The 12,394-nt window shown below is 36.0% G+C and overlaps 1 protein-coding gene across 2 annotated transcripts in view; it reads left to right on the forward strand.

The window, feature by feature from the left end:
- The window catches only part of RHPN2 (rhophilin Rho GTPase binding protein 2), a 34,610-nt gene extending 23,154 nt beyond the window's left edge, over positions 1 to 11,456 (forward strand). For both annotated transcript variants that reach the window (XM_039558122.1, XM_039558121.1), the window contains exons 6-15: positions 15 to 139; positions 1,072 to 1,238; positions 3,516 to 3,703; positions 4,997 to 5,153; positions 5,613 to 5,732; positions 5,829 to 6,023; positions 6,805 to 6,881; positions 7,617 to 7,763; positions 8,576 to 8,731; positions 9,996 to 11,456. In XM_039558122.1, the coding sequence (XP_039414056.1) occupies positions 15 to 139; positions 1,072 to 1,238; positions 3,516 to 3,703; positions 4,997 to 5,153; positions 5,613 to 5,732; positions 5,829 to 6,023; positions 6,805 to 6,881; positions 7,617 to 7,763; positions 8,576 to 8,731; positions 9,996 to 10,247 (1,584 nt within the window). In that variant the 3' untranslated portion in view covers positions 10,248 to 11,456. The remainder of the gene's footprint in view (positions 1 to 14; positions 140 to 1,071; positions 1,239 to 3,515; positions 3,704 to 4,996; positions 5,154 to 5,612; positions 5,733 to 5,828; positions 6,024 to 6,804; positions 6,882 to 7,616; positions 7,764 to 8,575; positions 8,732 to 9,995) is intronic.
- The last annotated feature ends 938 nt before the right edge of the window (positions 11,457 to 12,394 follow it).

Consider the following 12,394-nt stretch of genomic DNA (forward strand, 5'->3'; position numbering starts at 1 on the left):
TATTGTATTTCAAGGCCTGCCGCACTCCCAGCCGAGATGAAGCTGGCATTGAGATGTTGATAAGCTATTTCCTGCAACTTGGTTATGTAGAAAACAGATTTTTCCCACCCACCAGGCACATTGGAGTTTTATTTACGTGGTAAGTGTGTAGTTCATATTTCTCTTTAGTCCTTTTTTTTCCCCCCAGAACACTGGTTAATCATGAACTGTCTTTTGTTTAATCTGAAGCACCTCAGTGTGTCTCTCTTCCTGAATCCCTGCAGTGTGTGTTGTCAATTTTTTTTTTTTTTAAGTTAAGAGTAAACCCGAATACAATACACCCTCTTCGTGCTTAGAGTGAATCCATTGACTAGATTATGGTTTGGGCTACAGGTTAGCACAAGGCAGAAAGAGAGAAAATAACCTTAATTTTGGACAGCTACAGATGTTTCCGAATTCTGAACCTTGGTGTACAAAATGAGGACAAGGAATGGAGTCAGACCTTAATTCCCCTTCTACAATTTGTTAAGAAGACCACTTGGGCCAGAAGAAAGAAAAGAGTGACTTCATTTTTTATAAGGGAATATTTACTACAGCTGTGAGCCAAATTTGACTCTGAATTGAAAATTTTTATGATGAAAAAACATGACTGCCATGTAGCCAGAAGGAACTGTTAAATTTCTAGTCATAACTGCAAATAGAAACTTTAAACACAAACAGTAGAGGATCTGACCATGCCAATGTTTGATCTTTGGCAACATATAAGTAGGAGAGCATAGCAGCATATATGGATACTTTCCTGGTATGCTTTTCACCTCTGATATTTTATAGGTACTTCTGAGTTAAATATAATGACATTATGGAGGCACTACTGTAAAACCTACTGAAAACTGTCTCAAATAATGCTGTTCTCTGGCTTACGTTAATTATGTGGGCTGTCCTTGCAGAACATAGTGGTGTTTCTGTTCACCTTCATTTTCACTGTGGCAGAACAGTTAAGAATTCCACTACTCAGAAAAACAGAATGAAAATACTTGTTTTTTCAATGGACTCTGCCAATCTTAACACTTCTTCTAATTTTTGTTTCCCAAGGTATGATTCCTTTACAGGTGTCCCAGTGTGTCAACAAAATCTGTTGCTTGAAAAAGCTAGTGTTCTGTTCAACGTTGGAGCTCTCTACACCCAGATTGCAACAAGATGCAATCGTCAGACCCAAGCTGGACTTGAAAATGCTGTTGATGCTTTTCAGAAAGCTGCAGGTACACATCTTGAAATACTGGAAAGATCTTCATGCAAATGTTCACAATCTCATTCTGATGTTGTACAGATTTCTGCATTTGCTACTGAGCTCATTACACAAAAAAAGAAGAACAGGGGCATTCAAGAAGCCTAGTGAAGAGCTCAGGTGAAGCTTCAATTCAAAACCTGGAACTGTAGTCTGAACATACAGATAAGATAGTGAATACTGTGGTTAATGATTACTGAACTGCAGTTCAAAGGTCCAAGTTACAGCACTAGCATTAACTGCTTCATTCCTTCTTTCACCAACTTTTAACTGCTTTTACCTCAGTGATAGCACATTGGTGTCAAATCTGTACAAGAGACAATTTACAGCTTTGATAAAAACCCTTTAAGCCTGGTTTTTTATATGGGGGTCTTAAAAATTAATCTTGCTTTTTTCTCTGGTGAAAGTTGAAATTCACTGGGAGCTGACTACCTGTTTTCCATAGATTCCAAAGGTAAACAGGTCCAAAATAATCAATCTCTGTCCCAAGCAAGGAGAAATAGAAATTCCGTTAAAGGGAATCCTATCCCTTGAACTAATATGTTACAAAATCTTTTGGTTTTGTTGGGGGCTTTTAAATAGGTTTTCTAATTTGTTTTGTAAGTATCATCTGTGCTACACATAATACTTAAAGACGTGTCCTTTGTAATTAATATGTACTGTAAGATTTATTTCTGCACTAACAATATGTGGCTATTGGTTTGCACTGTATGGGTAGCTTTATCAGCTAAAAACTGTGGAGCACAGAGTTGAATTTGTATAAATCCCCTCCTTTGAATACACAGCTGTCAAAAAAAATTTATAATATTTCTTCGTGCATATTTAAAATAAATTCTTTTTCAACCTTTGTATTTCATCTAAAAGAAATTTCAGTAGTTGGGAAATTTCTCAATATTACTGCTGCTCCTTCCATTTTGCAAATAAAAAAAAAATCACTGCTTTTCACTTCAACATGTTTGCAGAACAGAATTAATGCAAAAGTGGAAAGGTGTTATTTACTACCACATACCTTTGCAGGGCCCCATGTGCAGGAGGCATTTCATTGTACCTGTGCATGGTGCCGTAACACTTCATTGTGTTGGCAGAAGCATGATAACAGAGTCTGTGTTAACTGTTTCTCAGTGTTGAATGGAAGATGTTGCACAGAATTTATCCTCAATATAAGCTGAAATATTTTGAGAACAAAAAACCCCATAATTTTTTCCTCCTATACTTTCGGTCCCTTTCAGTAGGGCACTCCATCAGTACTTGGGATATGCCTGGTAAGTCTGGGATTAATTTTTTTAGTGCAAAAAGGTAGGCATGGCCATATTTGAAATTTGTGTAATGGCATGTTAAAAATTCAGATAAAAGTGTAACATGAAAAATCAAAAATCACAGACACCGTTAGTAGGAAAATACTGCACAACATGGCCAGAACTGAGTGTAGCGGCAAGAAGTAAGATTACAGAAGCTGGAATACTTAAAAGGCAGAGGTCTTACTGTTAGACTTTTTGCAGGATCGTCAGCATTAGCAAGCTTGTTGAACTCACTAAACCAGTCGGATGGCATGCCTACTGAAGGTTATGTTTCCATCCATGAAACTGTTACTTAGTATTGCACTACAGTTAGTGTTTGTTTTAAATTTGATATATGATAGAAATTATTAATATTTTGGTGGAACCAAATGTCTAGAGAAGAATCTTATTTTTACCCTGTTATATTTATAAGTATAAATAAAAATTCTAGTTTACAGGCATGGAATGGAGCTTTCACTGGGACACACAATGCACTTAGCAGCATTTGAGGAGGAGATTAATATTTCATTAAGTTTATATGCTTGTGTCTTTTCCTTCTATCCAGAGGCTCTAATACTGTCATCTCCTTATAGCTATGCAGATTTTTCTCTTCTTTGTTCCCTGGATAAGCCATAGCCTACCACTCCCACATACAAGTCACATTCAGTTCAGCACAGTCTTATGGTCAACCACAAGAACTTTTACAAGCAAATCTGAAGGCAGTGCCATCAAAACTTTCAGTTTCTGTTGCTCCTCTGAAATGTAATTTTGAGAACTGTACTTGGGGATGGTTGATGGCAATGCAAAGGAAAACCTGTAGGTCAGTCTAACTTCTTAAGTACCAAGAATCCCTTCAGACTGCTGTAGTACAGTACTAGAAAATATGCTTTCAATCCTAATTATTATGGTACATGCTAGAATTAAGTTCACTTGTTTCTCTTTGTAATGCTGACAAAACCATTTTGTAATTACAGGAGTTCTAAGCTACTTAAAGGAGACCTTTACTCACACACCAAGTTATGATATGAGCCCAGCTATGCTGAACGTACTAGTAAAAATGATGCTTGCACAAGCTCAAGAGTGTGTTTTTGAGCAGATTGGTCTTTCTGGAATACGCAATGAGTTTTTCACACTAGTAAAAATGACACAGGAAGTTGCCAAGGTAAAATACGGGACTTTTAAATCTAGTCTTTAAAATAACTGTTTACAATGCTGTGTTACTACCTACAGCTTTTAGTAATATTAACGGAATTTATTAAATTTAAATGTTAACAACCATTACTGAAAACCAAAAATAACAAGGGACAGCTCACAAACTACAGTGAAAAGCACAATCTTTCAGAAGATTAAAACGTGAATAGATGAAATTTAAATATTATTTTAGAGTTGTTACAATTTATTTAATTCATAATTCATGGAGTTTAACAGAAATATCTTGAAACACTCAGGCAGTGAACTTGCTGAAGGTTTTTTACAAGTTTTTTATGTTGGTCTTTCAAACAGTACTGTTTTCATCCCCAGAAGTACATATAAAAGGCCAGGGTTGTTTGTGTGGTTCCCTGTTAAGTATTGAACACAACCTGTCTTGCTTCCCAGTAGCTGAAAGGGATGCAAACCTAAAAAGCTTAATCTGAAAGAATAACTAAATTGTTACTGAGGCAAGGATGATGACAGTCAAATTGGTACCTGCAGAGCTATCTTGGGACTTGCCAGAAAATGGGCAGCTAGGCTTGCCCCAGAAGGTAGTGTTAATACTTGACTGAGTTATGTATCAAAAAAGAGGTATGCCACAAAGATATTCCTATGCTTTCTCAGTTATTTCAGAGTAGCAGATACATAAGTAGTTCCATACTAGAAAAACAGGCAAACCCTTTCATAGCAACCCCGTAAAGCCACCCTGACATTTCTGTAGGATTGATCAGCTGCAGGGGAAAGATCTTTTGATTCTGTCAGTTGGAGTAGTTTGATCCATTAAAGCAGCATTCACTGCTTGAAAAACTATTTTATTTCCTCTGTATAAAGGATAACATCCCAGTTTTAACTAGACCACACAAACCTAAGGCTATGTATGACTCCACAGTTTCAAAGTGAAGCACAAATCTACTGTTTGATTATGCTTCACCCTTTTTTTCAACTGAATTAATGAGATATATTTGTAAATTAAGACCTGTTTATTATATGGTGTTTTTATTTAATTATGAAGCCATATAGATTGACTGACTTAGTCCATCTGTTCTTCTACAAAATTGATTTACGTTTCTTGTGAGGGAAAAATCTGAGATGACATTTCAAATTTTTTTCCAAACTTATTTCCAACCCATGCTAACCATATTTTTTTCCTTCTTTGATGTGATTGCACATGAAATTATCTTAAGCCTGAATGTTATATCCCTTACTTGAGTTCCTAATACCTAGTATTAAAGTTCTCATACTTCAATTATGTGCTTTATTTTAGGTGGGAGAGGTTTACATGCTGGTTAACATTGCAATGAATCAGGAACCAGTGAAAGAGAATATTCCCTATTCCTGGTCTAAGCTGGCACAAATAAAGTCAGACCATTACAAAGCTCTGGCACATTACTTCATTGCCACCATTCTGTGTGACCATGAATGTAAGAACCATACTTCTTTATATGTTCATATAAATAAAAATAATAAATGCACCAACAGCTATAATTTGGTCTGTGGATAAGTCTTGGAGACAAGAACTTTGGTGCTTCAATATATGTTAACTTGTGGTCATTTTCTCCATTCAAAAGAGGCCATGCTCTTTTTGTTTTTTGAGAAAAATGTGAAAGTTCAATAAACTAACTTTTACAGAAACAAAAGAAAAGTTATATCCATTATATGCTACTAAATAGTTCAGATTTTATCAATATGTTCTGGCATGTAAGTATTACTTGCATATTGTAGATGATCAAACCAAAACTAAAATTTATATATTTATATACACATATATAAGTATTATACTGCATTGGGAGAGAATGTAGTAATAACTACACAATAATACATGTAAAGGAACAGGAGACAAAGAGATGTGTATGGTTAATGTTTTTTATCCATTATTACAGTGCAGCCCAGCGATGACAAAGATCAGCAGGAGAAAGCTTTGTCCCAGCTGTATGACTGTGTGCCTGAAGGGCTGATGGTTCTTGCTGTTTTAAAGGACAAAGTTCAGAGAAAACAATTAGGTAACTGCAAGTTTCACACAGCTACTAGCTGCAATTTGAAAATTACCTTGTATTTATTGTCTGTGGATGACAACCAATGGTTTCTAATGTTTTCAGGGAAAGCACATTTACGCAAAGCCATTGTTTACCATGAAGAAGCTCTAAGAGTCTGTGGGCTATGCAAAAAGCTTCGAAACATTGAGGTTCTTCAGGAGGTTCTGACAGCTGCACATAAGCGTTCACTTCTCAAATATGCTCAGCAAGAGACAGAAGATGATTTTCTAAGTCTAACCCAGGCTCCAGATATACTCCGTAAGTGTACACAGCCAGAAATAAAGGCTGTCTAACCATACGTGAATATGCTTTCATGGGAATATGCCTTTAATTTATATATATGAATACATATATAATATGTTTCCACACATAAATAATGTGTAAGCATATACTGTACATTTGTAGAGTTCAGATTTCTTACGTTTCCTCAATCACAGATCAATATATTTTGATCAATATATTTTGTTAGAACTGTTTTACAGTGTTCCTGTCTCAAGCAACACTGTTTTTTGGCGTAGGTAACAATGGTGGTTAGTTAGAATCCAGCTTTTTTTGGTGACTATCTTGTGACCTAGGGAAAATGGGGAAACTTTAAAAGTTAAAATTATATGGGGGAAAAATGGTAGTAACTGTTTCTTGAGCCCAACTCTTGTATTAGTCTGGATTGTTAACTCAATTTGACTGCTATTTTTTTTTTTCTACCTTAATCCAGTTCATACACTTTTTCCTGTTTGGAAGCAGTAGGAAATTATGAGTGCTGGTTTTAAAAACTTCTCAAAGAGAAATAAATTAACGATGGGAATAGCACAGCTTTGTTCAGATGGATTTTTTAAAAGTTTTCTGTATTGATACTGTGAGCTCTGAAAATATTTTTAAGGCAGTTCTGATATCTGTCTGACAAATTCCCACCAAAATTAATTTTTCCACAGTCTAGGAAGAATTCAGGACAAATTCCTATCTAGCTTGGAATGCAAGAAAAATAAATTTCTATGTCTCTTAACTAATACTTAATTTTAACTTTGTTTTCTTTTTGTTTTAGCTAAAACAGAACATAAAGTAGGAACAATTGCTCCTCAGTTTTCCAAGGTGAAAGTTAAAGACTTCTTTCACAAGCTGGTATGTAACATACTAATGCTGACCAACCTCTGCCATTTTGATAGCAACTATAAATTCACTCTTAACATGAGGGAAGGGACACAGGTATTATAGCCTGAAAAAATTATCCCGTAGTAACTGGGTTTTTTTCAGAAGTTATTGGAGAAATCACCCTTAGCTTTAGAGGTATAAGTCAAGAGCAGCAAAGAATAAAAGTGCCATTTCTATATGGCTTGCACGGTATTCAGTCTTGAAAACCTTCATAAAAGTCCCATGAAGTCTCAATAGATAATTGCACACAACTTAAAAGGGGGGAGAAATACATAGTATGTGGAGACAGGCATGGAGAACATGTGACTTGTGTGTGACACAGCCAGTCTTTCAGGTGTCTATGTGTCAGTGAGCAAAAGGAACTGGGAGTTATGGTTAGGATCAGAATATACAATGTTTCATGAATTAGTTTATCTCCTCTGAAATGGAGTAATGTAGGACCTTAGAGCCTATGCAGCCAAAAGATTCTGCACACTGTAATAGAGATCCTGGAACAACTTGGCGGTTGCCTTTATCCCACTCTGTTTGAAGTAGCAATTGAACAGTCAAGAAATAGGATTTAGTACTTCAGGGGAATTAGCTGGAAGTTAACCTGAGTAAAAATCTACACTAGATGAGCTTAAAGCATTATGACTTACAAAACCAGAAATGCTTGCTTGTAAGTGACAGTAAACCATAATATGCCTGCTGTTGTGTTACCTCCAGGGCCCACTGACAGTGTTCTCAGCCAAGCAGAGATGGACGGCTCCACGTACCATTCGCCTTCACAATGAAGTAGGAGAGCTTGGATTCAGTCTAAAAGGAGGTTCACCAGTACAGGTTTATTGTCTTGATCCAGTTTGTTCTGCAGCAGTAAGTATATTGGTGTGATATTAACAATTTCTCTGCAGACTCTAGCATTAAAATGTACCTTTCGCTTGTTCATACTCGTGTCTGGAGCATTTATTGAGTTCTATATATTAGTATAGTCAATTCATAGAATCTGAATGCATTTTCAGTGCTATATATGCTGTAGATTGTTGAAGTAATCATATCCCTGACATTACATGAAACAGAGTTGATTTCTTTCTCTGTTCATTCTTAAAAAGTCACAAATAATAAAAGCAAATGTTACTTCCTGTCTTATTCAGGAAGTTAGAAGGGATAAATGCTTTAAAAAGTAGCAACAAGAATAAGGATCGGGAAGGGAATGCAAGGTGTAGCGTCTGCCTAAGGAAAGAGGGGCAAGAACATTTTATTGGCTTGTAATGTTGTTCTTTTGGGGAAAATCCAAAGGGATAAAGCAGCATGTAGTAATGAGCAGTTTAGCTATAGAAAAGGCAGAAGTATCCACAGAAGTACAAATAAAAATAATGAGAAAAGAGTAAAACACTGCAGAAAATGCAGTGTCCTGTAGGGGACAATAGCATAGCATAGGGTTCATTTACTTAAGAAGAAAAGTGAAAAGAACATAAAAACAGCCAACACTTGAGAATACCAGAATCACTTCAATGGTAACTCAAAAGGTAATTTGTGTACCTGGGAAAGTTGTGCATGTGTGGCTAGAGAATGGGCTTGTAGCATCTAAGAGTGAAATGCCTTTGGGGCAGATACTGTATGATGACAAAAACATTTCACGTGTCTTTATAATTCCAGATAATAACCTTTGCCCAATTTTTTGACAGTCAGCAGGCCTAAAAGAAGGTGACTACATTGTTTCAATTGGTGGCATGGATTGCAAGTGGCTTGGTGTGAATGAGGTGCTGGAAAAATTAAAAAGTGTGGGAAAGCAGCCCATAGAGTTTGATGTTATTAGTTGCCAGGATACAGCGGCATCTTTGGTATGTAATGAGGGAAATATGTTTTGCAGATTTGATATGCGAGAGTTTTTTCACTTGCCTGCATTCAGTTCCTGATTAATGTTTACTTCCATGTAGTCAGATATCCCACTCAACCTGTGAATATTTAAAGCCTTCAGACACGTGTTCACTTTTAAACCATCTGTTTAAACCATTGCGACCTAGCAAGCTAAAGTAGTCTGTCTGCATAAGAATGGTTGGGTGGTGGGCTTTTTTGTAGTGGAGTTACTTAGATTAATTGCATGATAAAATTGAAGACATAGTTTATTTCCCCTAACTTGTCCCAGAGGATGAAGGCACTACCCTGTTTAGCATTGAAAAAACCACAATTAAACAATAATGGAATGAAATAGAAAATCCAAGACCACATGTTTATTTCTGTGCATTGTTATTCTAAATGATCTATGACTTTTGTATTAGATCATGGATTAATGTATGTATTTTTTGGTGGATTTTTAACTGTCTAGTCAGTTACTAAGCTACTATAGAAGCTGTAGACTAAGGGAAAGTCATCACAAGATTAAAAAATATTAAGCTCTATATAACTTACTAGTTGTGTGGAAGAACCTGTAGCTCAGCTAAATCCACTCCATGCTTTTAACATTCCCTGGCCAGCTTAGACACTCGAGTAGTGTTGCCTTAGAAGCTATTAAGGTGCCCTTGCTGCTGTTAGGTTTTCTTGTTTTGTTTAAATTGATTTTCCGTATTGAAAATAAGGAATTACACCTCTGCCATTCCAAGTTGCAACTGGAAAGAATAGGCTAGAATAGAATCAAATTCCTTCAGGGCAAAGCTAAGATAAGAAAGAGAAGGCTGTGCCTTTCAGGTATTCCAAGAGAATGTCACACAAGAGCTCTTATAGTTGTGATCAACATAGAACCTGTCCAAAGGTGGCAAAAGGACTCCCCTTCAGATTTGTGCAAGAACTACATACTTGAGCTATGTAGGGAGGTTAGTGTGTGTATAAATAGTTATGCTAGAAGCCAGTAAATGTTTAACAATCCATGAAAAGATTCACAAGTTCCTTTATGCTTTGCAGAGTGTACCCTTGAGTCTACATGTGCAAAATACCAGGATCACAGCACTCTGAAGGGCCTTGTGCTCAGTTAGTAATGTCATTAGCACAGAAAGCTTGCTGCAGTCTGCCCTGGAAAACTATTTGCACAGTAGTAACCTTTTGTTATTGTCAAAATTTTGACCCATTTTGGATGACTGATTCTTACAATGCTTCTCTTTTTTCCTACAGCATAGCAAGAGTGCAACTTACTCTATGGGAATGCAGAAGACATACTCCTTAATCTGTTTAGCCATGGACGAGGATAAAATTGATCAGACCAAGAAAGCTCCACTAAAACTCCCTTTTCTAAGTTGGGGAACTAAAAATAGACAGAAAGCTGCAAGTACACTCTGCCTTCCTTCAGCTGTGGCTGGAAGTTCTCAGATTAAGAAGAAGCTTTCTCCCTTCACACTTTTGAATACAGAAAGTTCATTGTACTGAATCTTTCAGAAGGATCTGTTAACGTGACTTTTGTTTAAAATGTATATGAAAATATTGATCAATTTTATCTTCATATGCATATGTATAAACTCAGATAAATACTGTTGACTTCATTTGCTGTGCATTGAGCCACATGAGAAGGTCAGAAGCTGGCAGAAACTGTAAAACTTAAGTATTTGAAGGTTAGAATGAAGTGGTTTGGGATATATGCAATAACTAGATGTAGATTATAGAATTGCCGACAATGAGGACTGGACTCTTTGGAATTTCAAAATACAGTTATGACTGATTTTTATAACTATGCTAGATGGGAGTTATTTATTACAAACTTGATGCTGAATGCAAAACAATAGGGGACACATTAAAGAATGATTTTGCCCTTAAACTTTAGGGTCAATAATAAATCACTTAACACTACTTTAAAGAATTATCTTAACTAACCACAGGTGAGAGGGAATAATGTTATTCCGAGAAACTAGTCTTGTGCCAAGGGGCAGCGTCACAGGGTTGTGTTTTTATACAGAGATGCTTCCTCAGAGTACTAGGTGTAGTCTACTGAATAGGTAATTTAATTTTGGAAGAGAATTAGAAGGCTTAAAATTTAAAATACCTTTTGAACTCCAAAAGGCTTTTACTCTTTTCTTTTTCTGATTTAGGTTACATTTTAAATGTCTGCAGATTCAGTTGTTAAAAACAGGCTTTATTCCAAACATTATTTAACCTACTTACCTTAAGACTTGTACCTCACTAGCCTTGATAAAATGGATAGCTGTGAAACAAATCTCAAAATGGACATATTATAATATATTGATTCAAAGGCACATAAATTGCAGTGATGCTTTAAAATATGAAAAAAGAAGTGCTTGTGCTAAGTGGCAGAATATTTATTTACTATCACATCATGCAACAAAAAAATCCTTCCACCCTTGAAACAATTCACGAGCAAGCTCTATCTATAGTAGGGAGGGGGACAAAAAATAACTGGTGAGCATTTCTTTGAGAATCTTCTATTTCTTGAAATTAATTGAAAATTGCTAACACTTTAGTGTTAGTTAACATTGCTATCTACAGAGTAGAGAGATAGATACTTTAAACAAAAATTTGCATCTTGGTGTAAACTTTAAAGTTGTCATTTATTTTTAGTTTCTTGTGTAGTAGGTGTAAATATCTTGATGACCCTTATTTATGAATAAAAATTCAATGCTGTCATTTAGTAGTAGCTTTTTGATTCTGCTGCAGGTTGGAGGATAAAGTGTAATTTACAGGTTTTAGCTATTTACTGTTGCCAGACCATGTGTTTGTTTCTGTAATGTTGCTTACGCAGATCTAAGAAACTTCAAAGAGAAGTTCCTGTATTGTGCAATCTAAACTTAAGAGTTTAAAACCAACTGCCTTACAAAGAGTATAAACATATTTCTAGTTTCCCTATAAAGGTTGCATAAAAAATAAGTTGTAAATTACTTGTGACTTGCCTATCCTTAGTAGTTACTTTTTATGTGTAGTGGTAGTAGTGTTTTTACACACACAAGCAGCAGCAGTCAGATACTGATCTGCACACCCCTGCCATACAGTATTCCAGACAGATGAGATTGACTTCACATGTGTGCTGAAATTGCTATCGAAGTAACAAAACCTTTAGCAAAGTAACACTAATCACCCTTCCAACTCTTCACTTCTCTTAACCCACTATGATAGTCTTCCTGGAACTACTTTCCCTCTTAGCTCCTGATTAACTGTCTTTCCCTTCCCATCATCACACTCACTTGCCCTTGAGGAAAGTTTGGCTTTTTAAAACACACCCCTCAATTCAAGTAAAAATTTGGACAAATACTCTTAGTATATATAGAAATACTCTTAGTTTTCTGACAGCTAACAAAAGATTTATTCAACACTGAGTAGTAGCCAACAGCTAACTTAACTTGCAGTGAAATGAGTGTGTGCCTTGTATCTTGCTCAGACCACAGGAATTTTTGTAACAAGTCCTACCCACAAGGATGTATAATGTTGCTGTAAAGCCCTAAAAAGAAAGGTTAGCAGTAGATAAGTAGTTCAGCCTCTAACTCCATTAATGGTAATTGTTACTGCTTCAACTGAACTCTAATGCACTGAGCAGATGGCCGTTTGTCATAGGAAAAAGGTGTTTGTCT

Source organism: Corvus cornix, chromosome 11 (genome assembly GCF_000738735.6).
Source record: "Corvus cornix cornix isolate S_Up_H32 chromosome 11, ASM73873v5, whole genome shotgun sequence".
NCBI classification, from domain to species: Eukaryota; Metazoa; Chordata; class Aves; order Passeriformes; family Corvidae; genus Corvus; species Corvus cornix.